The sequence below is a fragment of the Pleurodeles waltl genome, chromosome 3_1, assembly GCF_031143425.1.
Source record: "Pleurodeles waltl isolate 20211129_DDA chromosome 3_1, aPleWal1.hap1.20221129, whole genome shotgun sequence".
Classification (NCBI taxonomy): Eukaryota; Metazoa; Chordata; class Amphibia; order Caudata; family Salamandridae; genus Pleurodeles; species Pleurodeles waltl.
In genome coordinates, this window is record NC_090440.1 from 392,071,300 (window position 1) to 392,092,521 (window position 21,222).

Genomic DNA, 21,222 nt, shown 5'->3' on the forward strand with positions numbered 1-21,222 from the left:
CCTTCCAGCGGCCACTGAGTCACCTCAGTGACCTCCCCCAGTTCAACCACTGGTTCCCCTGTAGTCTCCAGGCCATCCCCCTCAGGTTCAGTCTCCTCCTGTACTGTGGAAATTTTGGAGCTGGTTTCCTACGCCCCTTGCCCTTCCTCCTCCTGGCAGACACCTGGGCCACTGTTTCAGGCTCCAGGGCCTCCTTATCACCATGATGGGCTGCCTTGGACCAGGTGCACATACAGGCCCACCCAGGCGTACCGAATATCTCCAAGTGAGACCTGCATTCCACCTCCTTCAAAGGGGAATCCTCCAGGTCATTGCCAAGCAGACAATCTATAGGCATGGTTGGACTCCCAGCTACCCTCAAGGAACCTGAGACCACCCCCATTCAAACCTGTGCCACTCTACACATGCGCTCTGAGTTGTCCACTGCAACAACCTGGTGAAGTGCATGGAGAACTACCTGCTCTTCAGACACCAGGTGACTCCTCACCATAGTCACACTGGCTCCTGTGTCTCTCAGAGCCTCTACCCTCTGGCCATTGATGGTCACCCTGTACTTCTTAGTGTTCTCAGGCATGAGGGTCCTCTGGACCATCTCACTGTCCTCTAGAGCGACAAGGGTCATCTCAGCTAGCTCCCACCCACCTGGAACCAATTCCTCCCCAAGACCTACACTAGCCAACCCCTGTGACTGAGCACCAGTGGGTGCCTGTGTCCCCCTGGGACATTTGTGGTCCCCCCTTATGTGACCCACCTGATCACATGCAAAGCACTTGCGGGGGCCCTTCTCTGCAGATTTCCCTATAGAGATCCTGGTTTCTTTTCTCCTGGGAGCTGGGAATCCTTACACTGGGAACTAGGTTGGGGCCCTTTAGAGAACTCCCCCTGTTTACCCTAACCCCCAACTTGTTCTGATGGGGACCTTGCCCACCCTTGGCATGGTCTCCCCCATATCTCTTCTCCTCTTCAGGTTCCTGGTGCTCTCCCACTGGTCCACTTCCTGTGCAAGCTTGCTGGGGTCAGTCAGCTTCCTGTCAATTAGTTGCTGGCGCAGCTCTCGAAAACAAAGACTGGACAAATGCCCCCAAGCAATCAAATTGTACAGCCCCTCATCAGTTGTGACCTTGCTACCCTTTACCCAACCTTCCAGTGACCTGCAAAAAACAGTCAACACACTCCAACCAAGTTTGGTATTCCTTCTTTTTGTAGGACCTGAACGTATCCCTGTACTGCTCAGGGGTGAGACCATATGCTGTGAGTAGGGCATCCTCCATGATAGGAGAGCCCCTGAGGATCCTCTAAGGATGTCAGAGTGTCCCTCCCCTCTACCTGAAAGTGCTTCCACAGACCCACCCCCCCCAATGTGCTTCAGGGACCATGTTCATGTGGAGAACAGACTCATACCCCTAGAACCACAGATATATGTCATCGTACCTCTTATACTGCTTCACTAAGTCCTTAGGAATGTGCACCCTCCCTTCAGGCTGCACTGTGGTACTGCTTCCACCATCACTACTAGACTGGCTCCTCTGATCTAGTTCCCTCAAACTAAGCTCATGAGCCAGGACAGCTTTTTCTCTTCTATGGCCAGTCTCAGCTTCTCTAACTCCAACTGGTGAGCCCTCTCTGCCTGTCTGTGCTGCAGTTCTTCAGGAATCAGACCCTTGAATAACACTGGTACCTGCCCTGGAGACCCTCCCACCAGGCATAACAGGTCTACCCACTACACCATTGTGTATACTCTGCACTCCCTCATCCTCATCCTCTCTCTCATCCTCTGTGTGCCCCCCGGGTTCCCTGGCTGTCACCCTGGCCCTCAGTGCCCTTTGCAGCTCCTTCTTCCTGGTGAAGCTCTTAATGGGACAGGCAAGATCCTTGCAAAATTGTTTTAGTTGAGCAGTTGTATAACTCTTGAGCTTCTCCAACTCAAAAACAGCCTTTGGAGACACAGTCGATGCATCCCCAGATTGAGACATGATGGTGAGGTTCACTCACAGATGCAAAGTTCCAAGGCAGATAAAAGTTCCTAATAAGAAGTTCAAAAATCAATAAAAGATCATCAAAAATATGGAAGCAGGAAAAAAGTTCAAAAAGCAAAAAATCAAACTCACAAGACAAGTAGTACGTGGTCACGTAATGGTCTGTGCTGAAAACAGTAGTATACACTTAATCACTGTATGTCAAGTACAAATACAAGTCCAATCCCAATCGCTGATCACCAGTGTTAGAAAGGGGGTCTCTGGTTAGCAGTCAGTTTGCACTCTGTCCAAGCAGGGACCCTCACTCCAGTCAGGGTACGGGAGAAACACACCAGAGCAACCGCCACTCACCCCCTTGGTAGTTTGGAACCAGCAGAAAGGCTTAACCCCAGAAGCAATGTGTAAAGTACTTGTACCAACACACAGAGTAATGCAGTGAAAACACTACAAGATGGACACCACACCAGTTTAGAAAAATAGGATATATTTATCGAAATCAAACAAGATCAAAACTAAAAAAATCCAACATACACAAGTCAAGATATAAATTTTCAAAAGAGTAAGGCCCATATTTATACTTTTTTAGAGCCGCATTTGCGTAATTTTGTTATGCAAAATCGGCGCAAACTTACAAAATACAACTGTATTTTGTAAGTTTGCGCCGATTTTGCGTCAAACTACAACGCAAATGCGGTGCTAAAAGAAGTATAAATATGGGCCTAAGAGTCTTAGGGGGTGATTATAACCTTGGCGGACGGCGGAGGCCGTCCACCAAGGTACCGCCGCCAAATGACCGCACCGCGGTCAAAAGACCGCGGCGGCCATTCAAACATTTACTCTGGGCCGGCGGGCGCTCTCCAAAAGAGCGCCCGCCGGCCCAGAGGAAATGCCCCTGCAACGAGGACGCCGGCTCAGAATTGAGCCGGCGTAGTTGCAGGGGTGCGACGGGTGCAGTTTGCACCCGTCGCGTATTTCAGTGTCTGCATTGCAGACACTGAAATACACAGTGGGGCCCTCTTACGGGGGCCCCTGCAGTGCCCATGCCATTGGCATGGGCACTGCAGGGGCCCCCAGGGGCCCCGCAGCACCCCCTACCGCCATCCTGTTCCTGGCGGGAGACCCGCCAGGAACAGGATGGCGGTAGGGGGTGTCAGAATCCCCATGGCGGCGGAGCGCGCTCCGCCGCCATGGAGGATTCCGCCGAGCAGCGGGAAGTCGGCGGGAGACCGCCGACTTTCCGCTTCTGACCGCGGCTGAACCGCTGCGGTCAGAATGCTCGTGGGAGCACCGCCAGCCTGTTGGCGGTGCTCCCGTGGTCGGTGGCCCTGGCGGCCACCGGCCGCCAGGATCAGAATGACCCCCTTAATCCTTAGAAAACAGTGAGAATGCTGTTGTTCCACAAAAGTACCTGGATTGTGTAAAAATTAAAGCCGCACAGGTGAGCGTGTGTCGGAAGAGTCAGCGATGCGTCGGTTCCCTACTCGTGAGTGACGCTGTGCATCGTTTCCTTCTCCAGTCGGGTCGGCAATGCGTCATATTACTCCCTCGCAAGAGAACGGTGTGTCGATTTCCGGACAGGGCACCTTAGATCCGGGCAGGCTTTGCATCAATCTTTCACGCCCAATGATGTTGCATTGAAATCCGCTCACACAGTTTCAGAAAACCGTGCCTCGATCTCCCAGCCACGATGCAGATGGAGCGCTGATTTTAGCAGTGAAGCCAGCAGCATGTTGTTTATCAGCTGCATTGCGGAAGGAGTGTCGTAAAACTTCCCGTACAGCTGTGTTTGCGTGGATTTCAGTCCTTTTCCACCAGCTTTACCTTCCAAGAGCCCAGGGACTGGATGGGGCACTACTTGGCAGGGCAGGAGTCTCACCAGAGAGTCCAAGTGATGGCAGAGAGAAGTCTTTGATGGCCCTGAGACTTCAACAACAGGAGGCAAGCACAACTCAAGCCCTTGGAGATTCTTCTCAAGCAGGAATGCACAACAAAGTCCAGCCTTTGTCCCCTTTCACAGGCAGAAGCATCAACTGCAGGATAGCCCAACAAAGCACAGTCACAGGCCAGGGCAGCACTTCTCCTCAGCTCTTCATCTCTTCTCCTTGGCAGAAGATCCTCTTGAATCCTTGAAGAAATCTGATTTTCAGGGGTTTTGGGTCAAATATGTATACCCCTTTCTGCCTTTGAAGTAGACAAACTTCAAAGGAAAGCCTCTGTTGTTCACAAGATCCTGCCTCACCCTGGCCAGGCTCCAGGCTCACACCAGGGGGTTGGTGACTGCATTTTGTGAGGACAGGCACAGCCCATTCATGAGTAATTACCCACTCCTCCCTCCACTCTAGCTCACATAACGCATCAGGATATGTAGGCTACTCCCCAGCTCGCTTTGTCTAACTGTCTAGAGGGAATTCAGAACAGCCCAACTGTCAGTCTGACCCGGACAGGGAATCCACAAACAGGCAGAGTCACAGAATGGTTTAAGCAAGAAAATGCCCACTTTCTAAAAGTGGCATTTTCAAACTGACAATTTAAATACCAACTTTACCAAAAGATTTTTTTTTAAATTGTGAGTGCAGAGACACCAAACTCCACATTTCTATCTGCCCCCAAAGGGAATTTGCGCTTAAATATCACATTTCCTCTTTCTATAATGTGCAGAAAGTTCTGTTTCCTGTGGATTTTAGCATCTATGTACGCACATTGCAATGCTTTCGGTGTGTAGCATCACTGAGCTAGCACTACTACTTATGACTTGGTACAGAAGTGTGAACCCACGCCAGAAAAAATAAGTAGGACATTCGAATAACAAAACATGAAACATTTCTGTTGTGATAAACCATTGTGATAGACCAGTCTTCTCTCATAAACTATTGGATATTGCTAACAAATGTGGAGGAAATGGTGCAACACAATCCCCTAAAAATATTGGGTTACATTACTAACTCAAACATAAAGGACAAACATCCTCTTAAAATTCACCCAGCCCTTGGGTTGTGTAAGTTTCCTGAAACTATGTATGCCATATAGTGGTGTGCATTGGTGGTTAAGATGGAAGTCAGCAAAACTGGTTAGTGCTCACTCACCCAAAATAGTATCTTCAAACTAGTTTGTTGACCACAACAAAATAGCTGCATTAGCATGTGTTGTGGATTCACAAAATGGTGCATCAATGTGGTAGGGTTAAGATCAGAAGTGTGATATAGCCCATAAGAGACCTTACAAAATGGGGAATGAATAGATGAGGTTGATCATCTCTCAGGAGGCATGAGCTAGACCAGAAGGGTACATTACAGCTGTCACTTGTGAGTTTGAAGAAAAGTTCCTTTTATCCTATTTACAACTTGATCATTTCCTACAAATAACAAAGCACTTTGCTCTTCAACGCTACACAGGTTTCACCTAAGTATAAATCCCTTTCATTTCACATATTTGCAGATAGAGGGGAACATCAATATATGGAATTGTTAGCATCTATTTATTAGATGTTGGCCAATTCTCATTACCTTCAGAATGAGACTGAAAACATTTCTCTTGTCTCACTTTAAAGGACTAAAATTCCAACTTTCGACTGAAGGACTTTTTCTTCTACCATCCTGACTGCCAATCAATATCATGTATAAGTCAGAAAGCACGTGTGCAGATTTCAGCAGGATGCAGACTGTGGCAAAAAAGGCAAACTCTTGGAATTTATTCCAGGATACTGTATCCCTACTTCACACATAATGCTATACAAGTAGGTAATAAGACCCTGATCCCAAAATTATCAGGTAAATGCCACGCCAGAAATTAATTATTCTATACGTACAGTGCTAACTCCCTAAGCTATTCCCTCCTTCACTCAAAGAAGCCATATTTCTGTGCATTAACTATAGTATGGACTGGGGGACATGTATTTGGTTCTATAATTCTGCATGAAGCATAACCCATTTTCCTTTTTCTAACCCTTCAGTGGACAAGAGAAAATCTATGACATCATCTCAGAAACAATCAAGACTGACTTTCCTGGATGGTTTAACACCGTGGTTAGTTATATCAGCAGTCCCATTGTCATCCTACCTGCTTTACTTCTTCTCTTGTAAGTACCTGACATTGAGCAACAGAGCATATATAATTAATAGCAACACTAGCCCAAGACCTATTGAAAGCAGAGAAAATATTGTATCCTTCATCAAGATTTTGTAAGTTCGTAAAACACCATTTGTAATACACAGAGGGCCTCATTCCGACCCCGGCGGTCCTTGACCGCCGGGGCCGGGGTCGGCGGGAACACCGCCAACAGGCTGGCGGTGCTCCTGAGGGCATTCTGACCGCGGCGGTTTGGCCGCGGTCAGAAAGGGAAAACCAGCGGTCTCCCGCCGGTTTTCCGCTGCCCTAAGGAATCCTCCATGGCGGCGCAGCTTGCTGCGCCGCCATGGGGATTCCGACACCCCATACCGCCATCCTGTTCCTGGCGGTTCGGCCGCCAGGAACAGGATGGCGGTGTGGGGTGTCGTGGGGCCCCTGGGGGGCCCTGCAGTGCCCATGCCAATGGCATGGGCACTGCAGGGGCCCCCGTAAGAGGGCCCCACAAGGAATTTCAGTGTCTGCTTAGCAGACACTGAAATTTGCGACGGGTGCAACTGCACCCGTCGCACCCTTCCCACTCTGCCGGCTCCATTCGGAGCCGGCTTCCTCGTGGGAAGGGGTTTCCCGCTGGGCTGGCGGGCGGCCTTCTGGCGGTCGCCCGCCAGCCCAGCGGGAAACACAGAATCACCGCGGCGGTCTTCGGACCTCGGAGCGGTGTTCTGTCGGGGGAACTCTGGCGGGCGGCCTCCGCCGCCCGCCAGAGTTAGAATGACCCCCAGAGTATCTTCAGGACAGAAAGATCCACATACCTAACCTTCAATAATAAAGAAAGACATGTCTGGGAAGGACCTTGGCACTAGACTGAACTTACAGACTCGTAAATACGTAAATAAACATACATATGTAAAAACATACATTAGTACATAACATGAACACATAAACAGTTTAAAAATTTAATTTACAGTGTATGGTGGCCATTTGAAACAATGTCACAATGTATTCTATGGCAACTCATTTCGAGCAAATGTATGACAGTCGATAGATATCCTTTCAATTGTATGCAATATGTGGATATTAAGATGCCCACGCACTGCTACGAACTCCACTGACACTGTTTTGGACAAACGCTTCTTGTTGCCAGGGTGGGCAACCCCAACTCCATCTAAAGCTGCAGAAATCCCCAAAAGAATAGAAGATACACATGCACTGTGCCAACAATATATAAACGTTTTCAAAGCAATTTAGGACATCCGTGAACCTCCATTTTATAATCCTAGCCCTGATCTTGACCCTAGCCCCAAACCTAATTCTGCACTACCAGTATGCACGATGGACAGCACATCCCGAGTCTTCACTACATGTTGGTACTACCACATACTAATATTGGGTTCAGCCATAAGAAACAGATTTGTTGGATTGCTCATGACTATGGCCCAGTTTGATTAATTTACACAAAATCTTTTTAAAAGATGTCAGGCTCGATTCACAGGGGTACATTTGTTTGTAAACATCTACATTTGTTGGCATTCCCAAACGCCTTTCTATCCGCTTTCTACCATGGAAATGATTGGAGATTTATACGAGGAAAGGGCTGGAGTAATTTCTCTTCCAATGGGTGAAAAATAAATGTATGCTTGCATAGGAGACCCCATTCCATGTGTGGATTTCACTGGAGTAAAAAACTTTGAACAGGAGGAACAGTAGCCCTTGGGAACAGTCACATGATATTTCTAGAGATAGGGTTGGAAACCTGCACTGGGTTCAGCTTTCCAGCTGTGCTACTGGGAGTGTTTGTGAAACCCAATATATAGTTAATCTGCATCTGCACATATGGTGCAGTGCTGATTTACTACTTTTTTGTGAATCAGGGCCAAAAATTATAATTACATTTTATCTTGAATAACACAAACAGTGTGCCAAAAGGCAAGGAGGTTATTGAAGATATAGTAAAAATTGAGATCACACAAACTGTCTTCCTAGAACTGTGCCTAGTCAGTATTACGGTGAGGGTTGACTTCACAGCACTTGGTTGAATGCCCCACTCTCCTAAAAGTGCCCACTAAGAACATCTAAAGGATTTGCAAATTGGAGGATGAAATGCAAACAGGGCTTGACCAAAGACTATACTCTGCACCCACTACTCTCTTGGTACAGCCACAAGCCCTGCCTTTTGGAACTGGGATTAGGTGTGCTAAGCTCCTCTTTATTCAGCATCCTTTCTGTCCCAAAGAGGTCATAGCGAATTGACTTTTTTGATGTGCAACGCTTTGAAAAGAGGCTCTGTGCTCTGCTCTCTTTCCTCTTGAGCCTTTGAGGTTTCAATTTTGGTTATGATCATTATTTTATTTGTTTAATATTTATAAAAAGGTTATACAAATTCTAAAAACATTATCAAGACTTAAAAGAATACATCTCTACACTACTGAAAACAGTCATCTAATTACAAAGAATTATTTCAAAAGACAATTCTATGTGCAGGCAGTTTCTTCTTGTTTTGGTATACTCATTAAATAAACAAGTTAGTTACCTTCATTAATACTCTTTCTGGAAGATACTCTCTCTAACCGATGATTCCTCACTGTGTGAATACCACCAGGAACCAGACTGGTTCTAGAGATTTTTTTCAGCAATTCCCTTGTGTGCCAACATGTGGCTTTGCCTTGCTCCACATTGACTCCATCCTGCCCCTGAAATGATTCCAGAATCTCATATAACTGCATCAACCAATGGCAGTTTTTTTCTTGACTTTGTCCATATCGTTGCATGTGGAGCCATAAATGATCATAGTGTGCAGATCTTTAATTTAGGATCATATGAGGAATAAAGAGACCATTCCACAGAAAGTAAGAGTGGGTGAATTGGTAAGGAATCTGGAGTTATATAGAGTATCCACCAGAAAGAGCATTACCAAAGATAAGTAACTCTAACTACATATTCCTCACCTTCTGAATGGATACCAAAGCAGTATCCTTCCCGGTGTCGGGTCTGTGGAATGGCTCAAACTAAAAAGTTCAACAGGACCGAACGGGCAAAATGGCTTTGCCGTCGGACCTGGTTATCAAGGCAGAAGACCTTGATGCGTGTGTGCATTGATGCCCACAGAACAGCTTGACAGATATCCAAGACAGGCAGTCTGTGTGACAATGCTGTGGTGGCAGCTTTTGCCCTGATGCAATGATCCTGTGAGTCCTTTTGGATGCTGCTTCTTAGCCAGTGTGCAGCATATCTTTAGGTAGAGGACTGTCCATCAAAAGATTGCTGTTTTCTGCACTGCTTTATCTCTCCTTGCTCCTGCAAACCCCACAAAGACAGGATCATTTACCAGATGTTCTCTGGTGTAATCCACATAGAAGCTTAAGGCTCTTTTGGGATCGAAGTGAGGTAGCCCCACTTTCTTGATTGATGGATGATGTAGAGCAAAAATGCCTGAGGGTAAAAGATTGTCTGAAGTGAAATAGCTGGTAGTAATGTTACCCTGGTCCTGAGCACCAGTTTGTCTAAGAAGAAGGTTGTATATGGTTGTTGGACAAATGGCTTTCAACTCACTAAGTCGACAATTTGATGTTATCACTATGAGGAAAATTGTCTTCACGATTAAAAGTCGTACAGGGCATCTGCTTAAATGGGCTACACATCAGAAATGCTAGGACAAAATTAAGATCTGACTGTGGCATCACAAAGGGTTTGGGTGGAAATATGTAGGTTAGCCCCTTTACAAACCTCCATGTTTTTTACACCAGGTTATTTGAAAAATGATTGATTAGATAACCATAGGTAGGTCAAAGGGACTGTTGGACCTGGCCCTGTTTGCAGGGTCATCCCCAAACTACCTTCTTCCTCCTATTTCTTCTTACCAGTTTTTGTTGGCTTTATTACTCTGGGCACTTTGCCACTGCTAACCAGTACTAAAGTGCATATGATCTCTGTGTAAATTGTATGGTTGATTGGTGTCTCCAAGACTGGCATATTTGATTTACTAATAAGTCCATAGTAAAGTGCACTAAAGGTGCCTAGAACCTGTAAATCAAATGATACTAGTGAGTCTGCATCACTGGTTGTGCAACCCACATGGGTAGCCTTGTACCTACGTGCCAGGCCCAAACCCTCCCTTTCATACATCTAAGGCACCCCTAAGGTAGGCCCTAGGTAGCTCCAAGGGCAGGGTGGGACACATACTGATGTGTTTTACATAGCCTAACAGTGAGATACTGCCAAATTCAATTTTCACTGTTTCAAGGCCTATCTTTCTCATAGGTTAACATGGGGACTGCCTTAAAATATTCTTAAAGTGTAGTTTCCCTTTGAGAGCAGATGGAAATGTTTATTTTGGTGTCCCTGAACTCACAATTTAAAAATACATTTTTTAGTGGAGGTGGTTTTTACATTGTTAGTTTGAAAATGCTACTTTTACAAAGTGGACATTTTCTTGTTTAAACCATTCTGTGCCTGCTTGTGTATTCCACCACTGGGTCAGACTGACAGTTGGGCTATTGTGGATTCTCTCTAGACAGTGACACAAAGGGACCTGGGGTGTAGCCTACATATCCTAATGAGCCATCTGGGCTAGAGTGGAGGGAGGAGTGGCCACTTACACCTGAATTGGCTGTGCCTGCCCTCTCACAATGCAGTCTCCAACCCCCTGGTGTGTGTCTGGGACCAGGCCTGGGCAAGACAGGATCTTGTGAACAACAGAGGCTTTCCTTTGAAGTTTGCCTACTTCAAAGGCAGAAAGGGGTATAATTAGTGGACACAAAACCCCAGACTTTAGATTTCTTCAAAATCACTTCTGGAACTAAGAGGAACCTCTGCCAAGGAGAAGAGCTGAAGAGCTGAGGAGAAGTGCAGTCCCTGTCTGTGACTGTGCTTTGTTGGGCTATCCTGCAGATGCTGCTTCTGCCTGTGAAAAGGGACAAAGACTGGACTTTGTTGTGCATTCCTGCTTGAGAAGAATATCCAAGGGCTTGGACTGAGCTTGCCTCCTGTTTTGAAGTCTTCGGGCCACCAGCACCTGGACTCTCTAGTGAGACACCTGCCCTGCCACGTGGTGCCCTATCCAGTCCCTAAGCCCTTGAGAGGTGAAGTTGGCAAAACAAGAGCTAAAATCCATGCACAGAACACCTTGCACATGCAAGGGCAGCTGTATGTGGCTCTGGTGTCATTTCCAGGGTAGGACGTAGTAAGCATGGAGCCACATCTACTGCAACCTACCTGTGCTGAAGGGAATTGCTGAGAAAAATCTCCAGATCCAGTCTGGCGCCTGTGGGCATTCACAAGGAGAGGAATCTGTGATTAGAAGTATACATCAGAAGCACATAAAGTACACACACATACACTCACACAACAGCACACACACACACTTTATAATTCTATGATCATCAGAGTCGAATCGTAAGCAACTGCATCACTTCCTGGATTATAATTACTTAAATACTGATCAACAAGGATTGTGTAGATGTTGATATGTATATGTAATGAAACAGTACACAAATTAAGGACCCAATTGAGTGTCCTCAAACTATACATATGTTAATTGAAAGGCAAGTTTTGTAAAGACCCAGGAGATTCCTTTGTGTTGGGATGTCCATGTTGCATTCTAACGTAACTTAACTCATAGTTTGCAATCACATACAAATAGTCTGGTTGATAATTAGTTTGTTGCACTCTTGTGTGCAACAGCACCATGGGCAACCATCATATAAAATGAATTTAGTAATTTCCATTAAACCCCCAGGGGATATCTTTTGAGGCCCACTTTAGTTTACAAATAAACAATAACCAAAGATATAAATAAATAGCTCCTTACATGACATCAATTGGTGTTAACTGATAAAAATAAAAAGATTTTTTCTAAACACCATGCCTTCCATTATATCTACCAATATCTTGCAATAAAAAGATTAATGTACATAATTATTGTTTTTTTATTTGACACCTTTGTAGCACACGTGAGCAGTAGTTTTCAGTGAACGGAGCACAACACATTTCAACAAAGCGATGTAAGAAATAATTGTATTTTAACGTGATTGATTTTGCAAACTACAGGTTTTTTCAAGTATAGGTAAAAGACACAGGAGCAGATTAATGCACCAACTAACGCCACATTAGTGTAATTTTTGACACTAATGTGGCAATAAGTTGGCAAAAACGCTGCACCATAATTACAAAGTGGCACAATGCACGCATTGTGCCACTTTGTAAACCCTTGCACCACATTATGCCTGCGCCAGGCTTAATGTATGTAAGGGGGGGCGTTCCCCAGTAAGGAGACCTGCAAAAATGGCACCGTGGAATCTACAAGATTCCACTGCATCATTTTTAGCAGCATTTTTAACACCTGCACAGAGCAGGCGTTAAAAGGAGGCAGACAATTACTTATAATGGGCCTCCATGTACTTTGAAGGATTAGCGCCAACATTTTTGGTGCTAATCCTGCAAAGTACAACAATAGCGTAAAGAATTGTGATGCTATTGTCCCTAACCTGCGCCGTGGTGTGCCGTATGTTAAATACAGCGCACACATAGGGGGTTATTCTAACTTTGGAGGAGGTGTTAATCCGTCCCAAAAGTGACGGAAAAGTGACGGATTTACCACCAGCCGTATTACGAGTCCATTATATCCTATGGAACTCGTAATACGGCTGGTGGTATATCTGTCACTTTACCGTCACTTTTGGGACAGATTAACACTCCTCCAAAGTTAGAATAACCCCCATAGTGGCGTTAAGGAGGCACAATGGCTGCAAGAAAAGTGCTGCTTCATGTAATGAAGCGCCACTTTTCTTAAATCTTGGCCTGAGGGTCTGATTTAAGAGTTTTGCAAAAGCAGAACATCCGTCAGAAGTGTGGATTTCCCATCCACACTATTTAGAGCGCAATTACATCAATATACTTTAAATTGGGCAATAGGGATATCTGCCATTTTTTGGTAGGTATCCCACATCCATCAAACGCTAACTCACACCTATAGTGTGAGAAAATATGCATGATAAAAATGAGGTAAACAAATGTGAATAGTGACCTGTATCCCTTATAATGAACTTCAACTTATTAATAATAGCCTATTGGGGCAGCCTACTCATTTATTTACATTTTACATTTCCAATATCTCACTCTGTCACCAAATTAAAGTGCTAGGTGCAAAGCTTTATAGCCATTCTTTGGATTGTGGCTCATTGAATCAGACCTCTGCAGCCTGCTAATCTGTACTGTAAGAATGTTTTCTGCACCTAGTTCTTGAATTTCTCCAGTTCAGTACTTGCAAACATGAAGATCAAGCTTTTACTTGCTTATTTAAGTTATGAAGGTATAGGGTGGAATATGTTGCTTCAGCACTGCAATTCCAAGCCCAACATATGCAAGCCTGAATTCTGTGGGACATTGAGGTCTCCCTTTTAATGGAAATCCACAAAAAATATGACATTTGATTCTCTCTTACTTCATTTTATACTCTAGCATGTGCAACTGATCATGGAAAAGTAGCTTACATGATTAGTAGTTTAACATGCACTGTCTTACATCGGGCTACAGCAATGATTCTAACAAATGATCCAAGTTTGAATAAAGTTGCTATCATTTTGGGCTTCTTTAAGCTTATGTTTCTTCACCTGATGCTGACAAATTTAGGAAAAGATGCATGGTGTTAGAAATGGGGTCTTTGGTTGGCAGTCAGGTTACCCCCTGTCTACGCAAGGACCCACACTCTAGTCAGGGTAAGTCACACACAATCAATACTCCTGTGTACACCCTCTCATAGCTTGGCACTGAGCAGCCAGGCTTAACTTAGAAGGCAATTTGTAAAGTATTTGTACAATAAATCATGCAATAACACAGTAAAGCACCACAAAAATACACCACACAGGGTTGAGAAAAATATATAATATTTATCTGATAAGATGCAGGTCAAAACGATTAAAATGCAATAAGTAAATGTTGAGATATCACTGTAAAAGTGATATAAAGGCCCTCATTACAACATTGGCGGTAAATGTCGCTTACCGCCGTGCAGAAGACCGCCAACACACCACGGCCGTGGAATTCCGCCACAGGTATTACGACCCACAGCTCAAAATCCGCCAAAATCTAGACACCCACACAAGTCCGTCACACCAAAGGTCAGCGAGAAACTGGCGATAACAAAACCGACACCGTCACGCCAACAGGAATACGCCCACACTATCACGACCCACAAATCCACGCGGCGGACTTTCAACCACGGTATTCCATTGGCGTTACACACCGCTGCGCTCAAAATACACACACATCTACAAAACACTACCACATTAGACAATTCCAAATACACACACCTGATACACATACACACACCACTCCCTCACACCCAATACAATATAAAACACACACCCACATTACCCACAAACCCTTACTACCAAAAATGTTGCCGAAGGCCAGAGAGACAGCACAGCAAAGACAACACCAGCATACAGAGGCACAAAACACCATCACACATACACATCCACGCACAAAACTTCACACACCCCTAAACATCACCCCACACATCACAACACACACCACCTCACACATCACCCACACCACCCCATGGCACTGCAAAGACACCCCAGGTTTTCTGAGGAGGAGCTCAGGGTCATGGTGGAGGATATCATCCGGGTACAGCCACAGCTATTGGGATCACAGGTGCAGCAGACCTCCATTGCAAGGAAGATGGGGCTATGGCGCAGAATCGTGGACAGGGTCAATGCAGTTGGACAGCATTCAAGAACACGGGATGACATCAGGAAGAGGTGGAACGACCTACAGGGGAATGCGCATTCCGTGGTCTCAAGACACCACATCGCGGTTCAGAGGACTGGCAATGGACCCCCACCTCCTCCCCCACAACTAACAACATGGGAGGAGCATGTCTTGGCTATACTGCATCCTGAGGGCCTCACAGGAGTAGCTGGAGGAATGGACTCTGGTAAGTCAAATCTTAACTATTACATCCCTCACCCTACCTGCATGCTATCACATACCCCCACCCTCGCCCTCACCCCCATCACTCCAACTCCTCACAGTTATCCCACTATCACAAACCACACATCCCAACACCAGGCCCTGCATGCAACAACAAATCATGGACACCCATCACAAATGCATGGCCACTACACATACCCACACAGACCCTTAAACAATTATCACACAAGGTCCTACACAGGAATGGAAGCACTGGGGTACAGGGACACCCACCCATTGCACACCATGGCACACACAGATGCAGTAGTCATGTCTTCACACCCCTGCAGGACCCCTACCCAACATCACCGGACAGGAGGTTCCAGACATGTCCACTCCACCCACAGAAGAGACCCACAGTGATGACAGCAGCTCTGTCCAACTGGATCTAGATGACCAGCCTGGCCCATCTGGGACCTCGGGACAGTCTGTTCCCTTCACACTGGCACAGGCCACCACAGACCCTCCCCCTCAGGAAACACCAGCACAGCACCCACCCAGCGGGCCCATACCACTGTCCCCAGGACACGTCAAGCAGCAGTGTGTCCACCACTACAGGGAACCCAGGCTAACCCACCACCCCAAGAACAGCAGGGACCTGGGGGCAGTGGTAGTGGGCACACGGTTCAGGGGACAGAGGCCCAGGAAAACAGGGGAACTGGGAGGGCTACTGTGCGACAGGGGCGGACAGGCACAGGGAATCCACTCTCCACGAGGCCCTCTTCAACATCATGGGATCGTACCATCACTCCCAGGAGACGATGGCAATGATACTGGCCAAGTTTCAGGAGACCCAGCGGCTGCAAGAGGAAAAGTATTTGGAGTTCAGTGAGGAACTCAAATGCATCAATACCACCCTGGGCACCATTGTAGGGGTACTGAAGGAACTTGTGAACACCAGGAGGGACACTGTGGCACAACAAGGGGCCCCTGACACTAGCCTGGATGATGAACTGCCCACCACCTCCACCGGCACTAGTGGACAGGAGGCACTGCCACAGGACCACGACACCAACACCCCACCCCACAGATGGAGAACCACCCCGCAAGCGGTCCCTGAGATCCAGGACAAAGACAGAGAACTATGCCAAGACCCCCGCCAAGAAATGAGACCACCCTGATTGTCATCCTTCTCTCCCATTTTTCACCCTGTCCAGCCTTAAACTGCCCCAGCTCCATATCCTATGCCCCTTGGACTATGCACCTGTGAGACTAATAGACTGGACTCTGCCATGAACGTTCCTCCACCATCACCCCTGACCATTTTACAACACCCTCCACTATTTAGCACTTAAATAAACACCCTTAATTCACAAAACAATCTGGAGTCAGTCTGTGCTTTCACAAATGTGTATTTGCAATAACTGAGGAAAATAGCAATGCCCATTGTATTGTCAACATACCTATGTCACACAGCTCTAGTCCATGAGGAAACATAGTAGAGGTCACACAGTGGGACCCACATCTGAAATCGGAAGGGAAAGTGATAAATCAGGGTCCATACACTGGGTGAAAGTGACAGACAGATGAGAGGTAGAACAAGTGTATCAGATGTAGGAGGCAGTGATGTCTTCTTAACTGTGTCTCACTTGAAGTATTGATGGATCACAGTGTTTCTGTTGTCTATGTCCTCTTCTTCTGCCTCCTCTTCTTCACTGTCCACAGGCTCCACTGCTGCCACAACACCTCCTTCTGGACCATCGCCCTGCAGAAAAGGCACCTGTCGTCGCAAAGCCAAGTTGTGCAGCACACAGCAGGCCACGGTGATCTGGCACACCTTCTTTTGTGAGTAGTATAGGGAACCACCTGTCATATGGAGGCACCTGAACCTGGCCTTCAGGATGCCGAAGGTCCTCTCTAGAACCCTCCTAGTTTGCCCATGTGCCTCATTGTAGCGTTCCTCTGCCCTTGTCCTGGGATTCCTCACTGGGGTCAGTAGCCATGACAGGTTGGGGTAGCCAGAGTCACCTGCAAATGTTGAGGGACAACTGTTAGACACACACTAACCCTTAGGGACAACCCCAGACAACAATTCACACTGTATCGGGTCCATGTCCTCACCTAGTAGCCACACACAGGGCCTCTGGAGTTGCCCCATCACATAAGGGATGCTGCTATTCCTTAGAATGTAAGCGTCATGCACTGAGCCAGGAAACTTGGTGTTCACATGGGAGATGTACTGGTCGGCCAAACACACCATCTGCACATTCATTGAATGGTAACTCTTCCGGTTTCTGTGCACCTGTTCACTCCTGCAGGGGGGTACCAAGGCCACATGTGTCCCATCAATGGCACCTATGATGTTGGGGATATGTCCCAGAGCATAGAAGTCACTTTTCACTGTAGGCAAATCCTCCACCTGAAGGAACACAATGTAGCTGCACATGTGTTTCAGCAGGGCAGACAACACTCTGGACAACATGTTGGAGAACATAGGCTGGGACATCCCTGATGCTATGGCCACTGTAGTTTGAAAAGACCCACTTGCCAGGAAATGGAGTACTGACAGGACCTGCACTAGAGTGGGGATACCTGTGGGATGGCGGATAGCTGACATCAGGTCTGGCTCCAACTGGGCACACAGTTCATGGATTGTGGCACAATCAAGTCTGTAGGTCACTATTACATGTCGCTGTTCCATTGTCGACAGGTCCACCAGTGGTCTGTACACCGGAGGATGCCTCCATCTCCTCACCTGCCCCAGCGGACGTGCTCTGTGGATGAGAACAGCGTGCAGAGGGTCAGCCAACACTGAGGTACGAAAACACAACTTTATAGCACACATTTGTCAATCCGCTATGTAGCTGTCTTTGTGTGTATGCAAGGCCTAGATATGTGTGACACATTTAAAAGTAATGCCATGTGGCCCCCTGAAATGGTGGCTGCCTGACCTGTAAGGTGAGACAAGGGGATATGAGGTAACTGGCTGGCGTTGTACACCGTCGCAGTAGGCGGTCGAAGACCGCGGCGCAATCCTGCATTGGTTAACATTGGACCCTATGGGTCCCAGGAGCCAATGACGATGTCCGCCAGTGGTGACGGTACGCACCGCTGCGGATGTGACCGCCATTTTCTCTCTGTTCACTCACTTGATACCTGATCTTCGACAGGAGAGGACCTACACTGCAAGTGCTGCTGTGACCTCAGTCTGGAAGCGACAATGGCTCAAGTGTCTGGGGAAAGGGCCCCTGCCTTCACATCGGAGGAGTTGGACAAACTAGTGGATGGGGTCCTCCCCCAGTACACGCTACTCTACGGTCCTCCAGACAAGCAGGTGAGTACATTGTGAGCATGCTGTATGGGCAATGCCTGTTTTGAGTGGTGTGGATGGGAGATAAGGGGGGGAGAATGAGGTGTGCATGAAACGACGGTGAGTGTATGTGCGTCAGGGCAAGGAAGGGAATGTGGGCCAATGACTGTGATGGTCCGGGCAGTTATATTTTCTCCTTTTCCCCTGTACTGTTCCTGTAAGTCAGCGCCCACCGGAAGAAGGATATTTGGCGTGCCATCGCCAAGGAAGTCCGGACCCTGGGGGTCCACCACAGACAGAGAACCCACTGCCGTAAAAGATAGGAGGACATTCGCCGCTGGAGCAAGAAGACGGCGGAGGCCCAGCTGGGGATGGCCTCCCAATGTGGGAGGGGTGCCCGTCGCACCATGATCCCCCTGATGTTCCGGATCCTGGCGGTGGCGTATCCGTAGTTGGGTGGGCGCTTGAGGGCATCACAGCAGCCACAAGGGGGTGAGTACACTCTCATTCAGCTGATTCAGCGTGCATGGGAGGTGTCTGGGTGGGGGAGGTGGGCAGTGGGTTACCCTAGGCCAGTGAGAGTTTTGCATGCAATGTCCCTTCGTGAGGCAGGCTATGTGGCACCCCACCCCACCAGGGTTAAGAGCCAACTACCCCTAGTCAGGGTCCTGTGACTTCCATGTGTGCAGCAATCGGGCATAGGCCTTGTACCCCATGGCCCTGTCATTAATTAGGGAACTCTAAGTGCATGGCGTAGTGCAGAGGGCTGCTGTGTCTGTAGTGTCCACCAAGGGTAGCGGTATTGCATGCAGTGACCATGTCTTTCTACTTTCTTTCCCCCCCTTTTTGTGGTCTCCCTGTTCTTGTGTGCATTAGTATCATCACGCGGAGGAGCAGTGCCACCGGAGCAGGAGGGAGCTGCATCCCACATAGTCCTGGAGGGCGAGACTACGGACTCCGAATTCACCAGCGGGACGGAGGGCAAGGGAAGCTCCATGACTGGGACAGGAGCTGAGACCAGTGACACCGACTCCTCCTCTGATGGGAGCTCCCTTGCAGTGGTGGGCCGCTCTGTGCCCACCGCATCTACAGGTACAGCCGCCACCCCCCCTACCAGCACCGCCCTCCCAGCAGCCCCTCAGCATGTGTCCCGTGGCCGGTCACCCAGGAGGGTGGGCATCTCCTTCACCCCAGGCACCTCAGCCTCTGCCCCTGTCAGCCCTGCTGCCCTCAGTGAGGAGGCCATTGACCTCCTCAGATCCCTCACTGTTGCGCAGTCTACCATTCTGAGTGCCATCCAGGGTGTAGAGAGGCAGTTGCAACAGACAAATGCATACCTGGAGGGCATTCATTCTGGTCAGGCAGCCCAACAGCGAGCTTTCAAGACTCTGGCCTCAGCACTGATGGCAGCCATAGTCCCTGTGTCCAGCCTCCCCCCTCCAACTTCCTCCACCCAGACCCAATCCCCAGTACCTCAGCCTATCCCAAGCACACCATCAGACCAGCATGCACACACCTCAACACACAAGGGTAGCTCTGGCAAACATAAGCACCACACATCCCACAGGCACTCACACAAGCATCATACCCATGCAGACATACCAACAGCCACTGCCTCCACTGTGTCCCCCTCCTCGTCTCCCTCCTCCCTCCCTGTCACGTCTCCAGTCACACCTGCATGCACTACATCTTCAGCCACTACGTCCATCACCAGCACGCCCATCACCACACACCGCTCATGTGCACTCACCACCCCCACTACCATTCAAACATCCCCTGTGTCCTCTCCCAGTGTGTCTGTGAGCCCACCTCCCAAACTACAGAAATGCAGTCACACACCCACTCAACAGCCATCCACCTCACGACAGCCTCCAGCCCATGCACCTTCACCCAAAGTCAGCAAACGAACACCTCCTACAACCACTACCTCTTCCTCCACTCCCAAACCCCCTCCACCTACCCGTCCCAGTGTGTCTAAAAAACGTTTCCTGTCAAACCTTGACCTCTTCCCAACACCTCCCCCACCCCTTCCATCCCCTAGGGCCCACCTTTCAAGGTCCCAACCCAGCACCTCAGCCACCACATCACCGGGAACAGTGGTGCCAGCAGTAACCGGCTTCTGGAGTGTGCCAAGCAGCAGGGCAGCCAGTGTGCCAAGGAGCCAGGCCAAGGACATTCCCCCACCTCAAAAACTAAAGAAGTTGGCCCCAGCCCAGGGGGAGAAGGCCAAAACACCTGCCACCAAGGGCTCTCCCAGGACTACAGTTGTGATTGCCAAGACAGCCGCACCACCATCCAAGGTGGGGAAGGGCCAGAGAAAAAAAGGGAAGTTGCCGCCAACCTGCACTGTGGACAAGACCGCCACCGCCACATGCACCGCCACATGTACTGCCGCCACTGGCACCGCCGCTCAGGAGACCGCCGCCATCAGCACGCTCAGTGAGCCCCCCACCAGCACCGCCATTCAGGAGACCGCTGCCGGCAGCATGCTCAGTGAGCCCCCCACCAGCACCGCCACCCAGGAGACAGCCGCCGGAAGCACGCTCAGTGAGCCACCCACTAAGACCGCAGCCCAATGGCTGCCATCCCCAGTGGTCAGTCGTACGTGTCTGGTGGTCAGTTCCAGGGGCCTGGACAGCTTCCATGTTGATCCACCGTCAATAGAGTATCACATCCACTACCTCTGTCCTTGGCAGGATGAAGCACTCTGGGCACCAAGCCCCCACCAGAACCAGTGGAGTATCACATCCACTACCTCAGTCCTTGGCAGGATGAAGCACTCTGAGCACCAAGCCCCCTCCAAAACCAGTGGGGACTGTTATCCACTTGAGAGACTGTGGCTTTGCACTCCCCAGGATAAAGCAGTGGGCAAACCACCCACTGGAGAGACTTGAGAGACTGTGGCCTTGCACTCCCCAGGATGAAGCAGTGGGCAAACCACCCACTGGAGAGACTTGAGAGACT

General features: G+C 48.4%; 1 protein-coding gene across 1 annotated transcript in view; it reads left to right on the forward strand.

Annotated features, from left to right (window-relative positions):
• Positions 1 to 21,222, forward strand: part of TMC3 (transmembrane channel like 3) — a 627,915-nt gene that overhangs the window by 518,035 nt on the left and 88,658 nt on the right. The window contains exon 18 of the mRNA XM_069222582.1: positions 5,926 to 6,051. Coding sequence (XP_069078683.1) covers positions 5,926 to 6,051 — 126 coding nt within the window. The remainder of the gene's footprint in view (positions 1 to 5,925; positions 6,052 to 21,222) is intronic.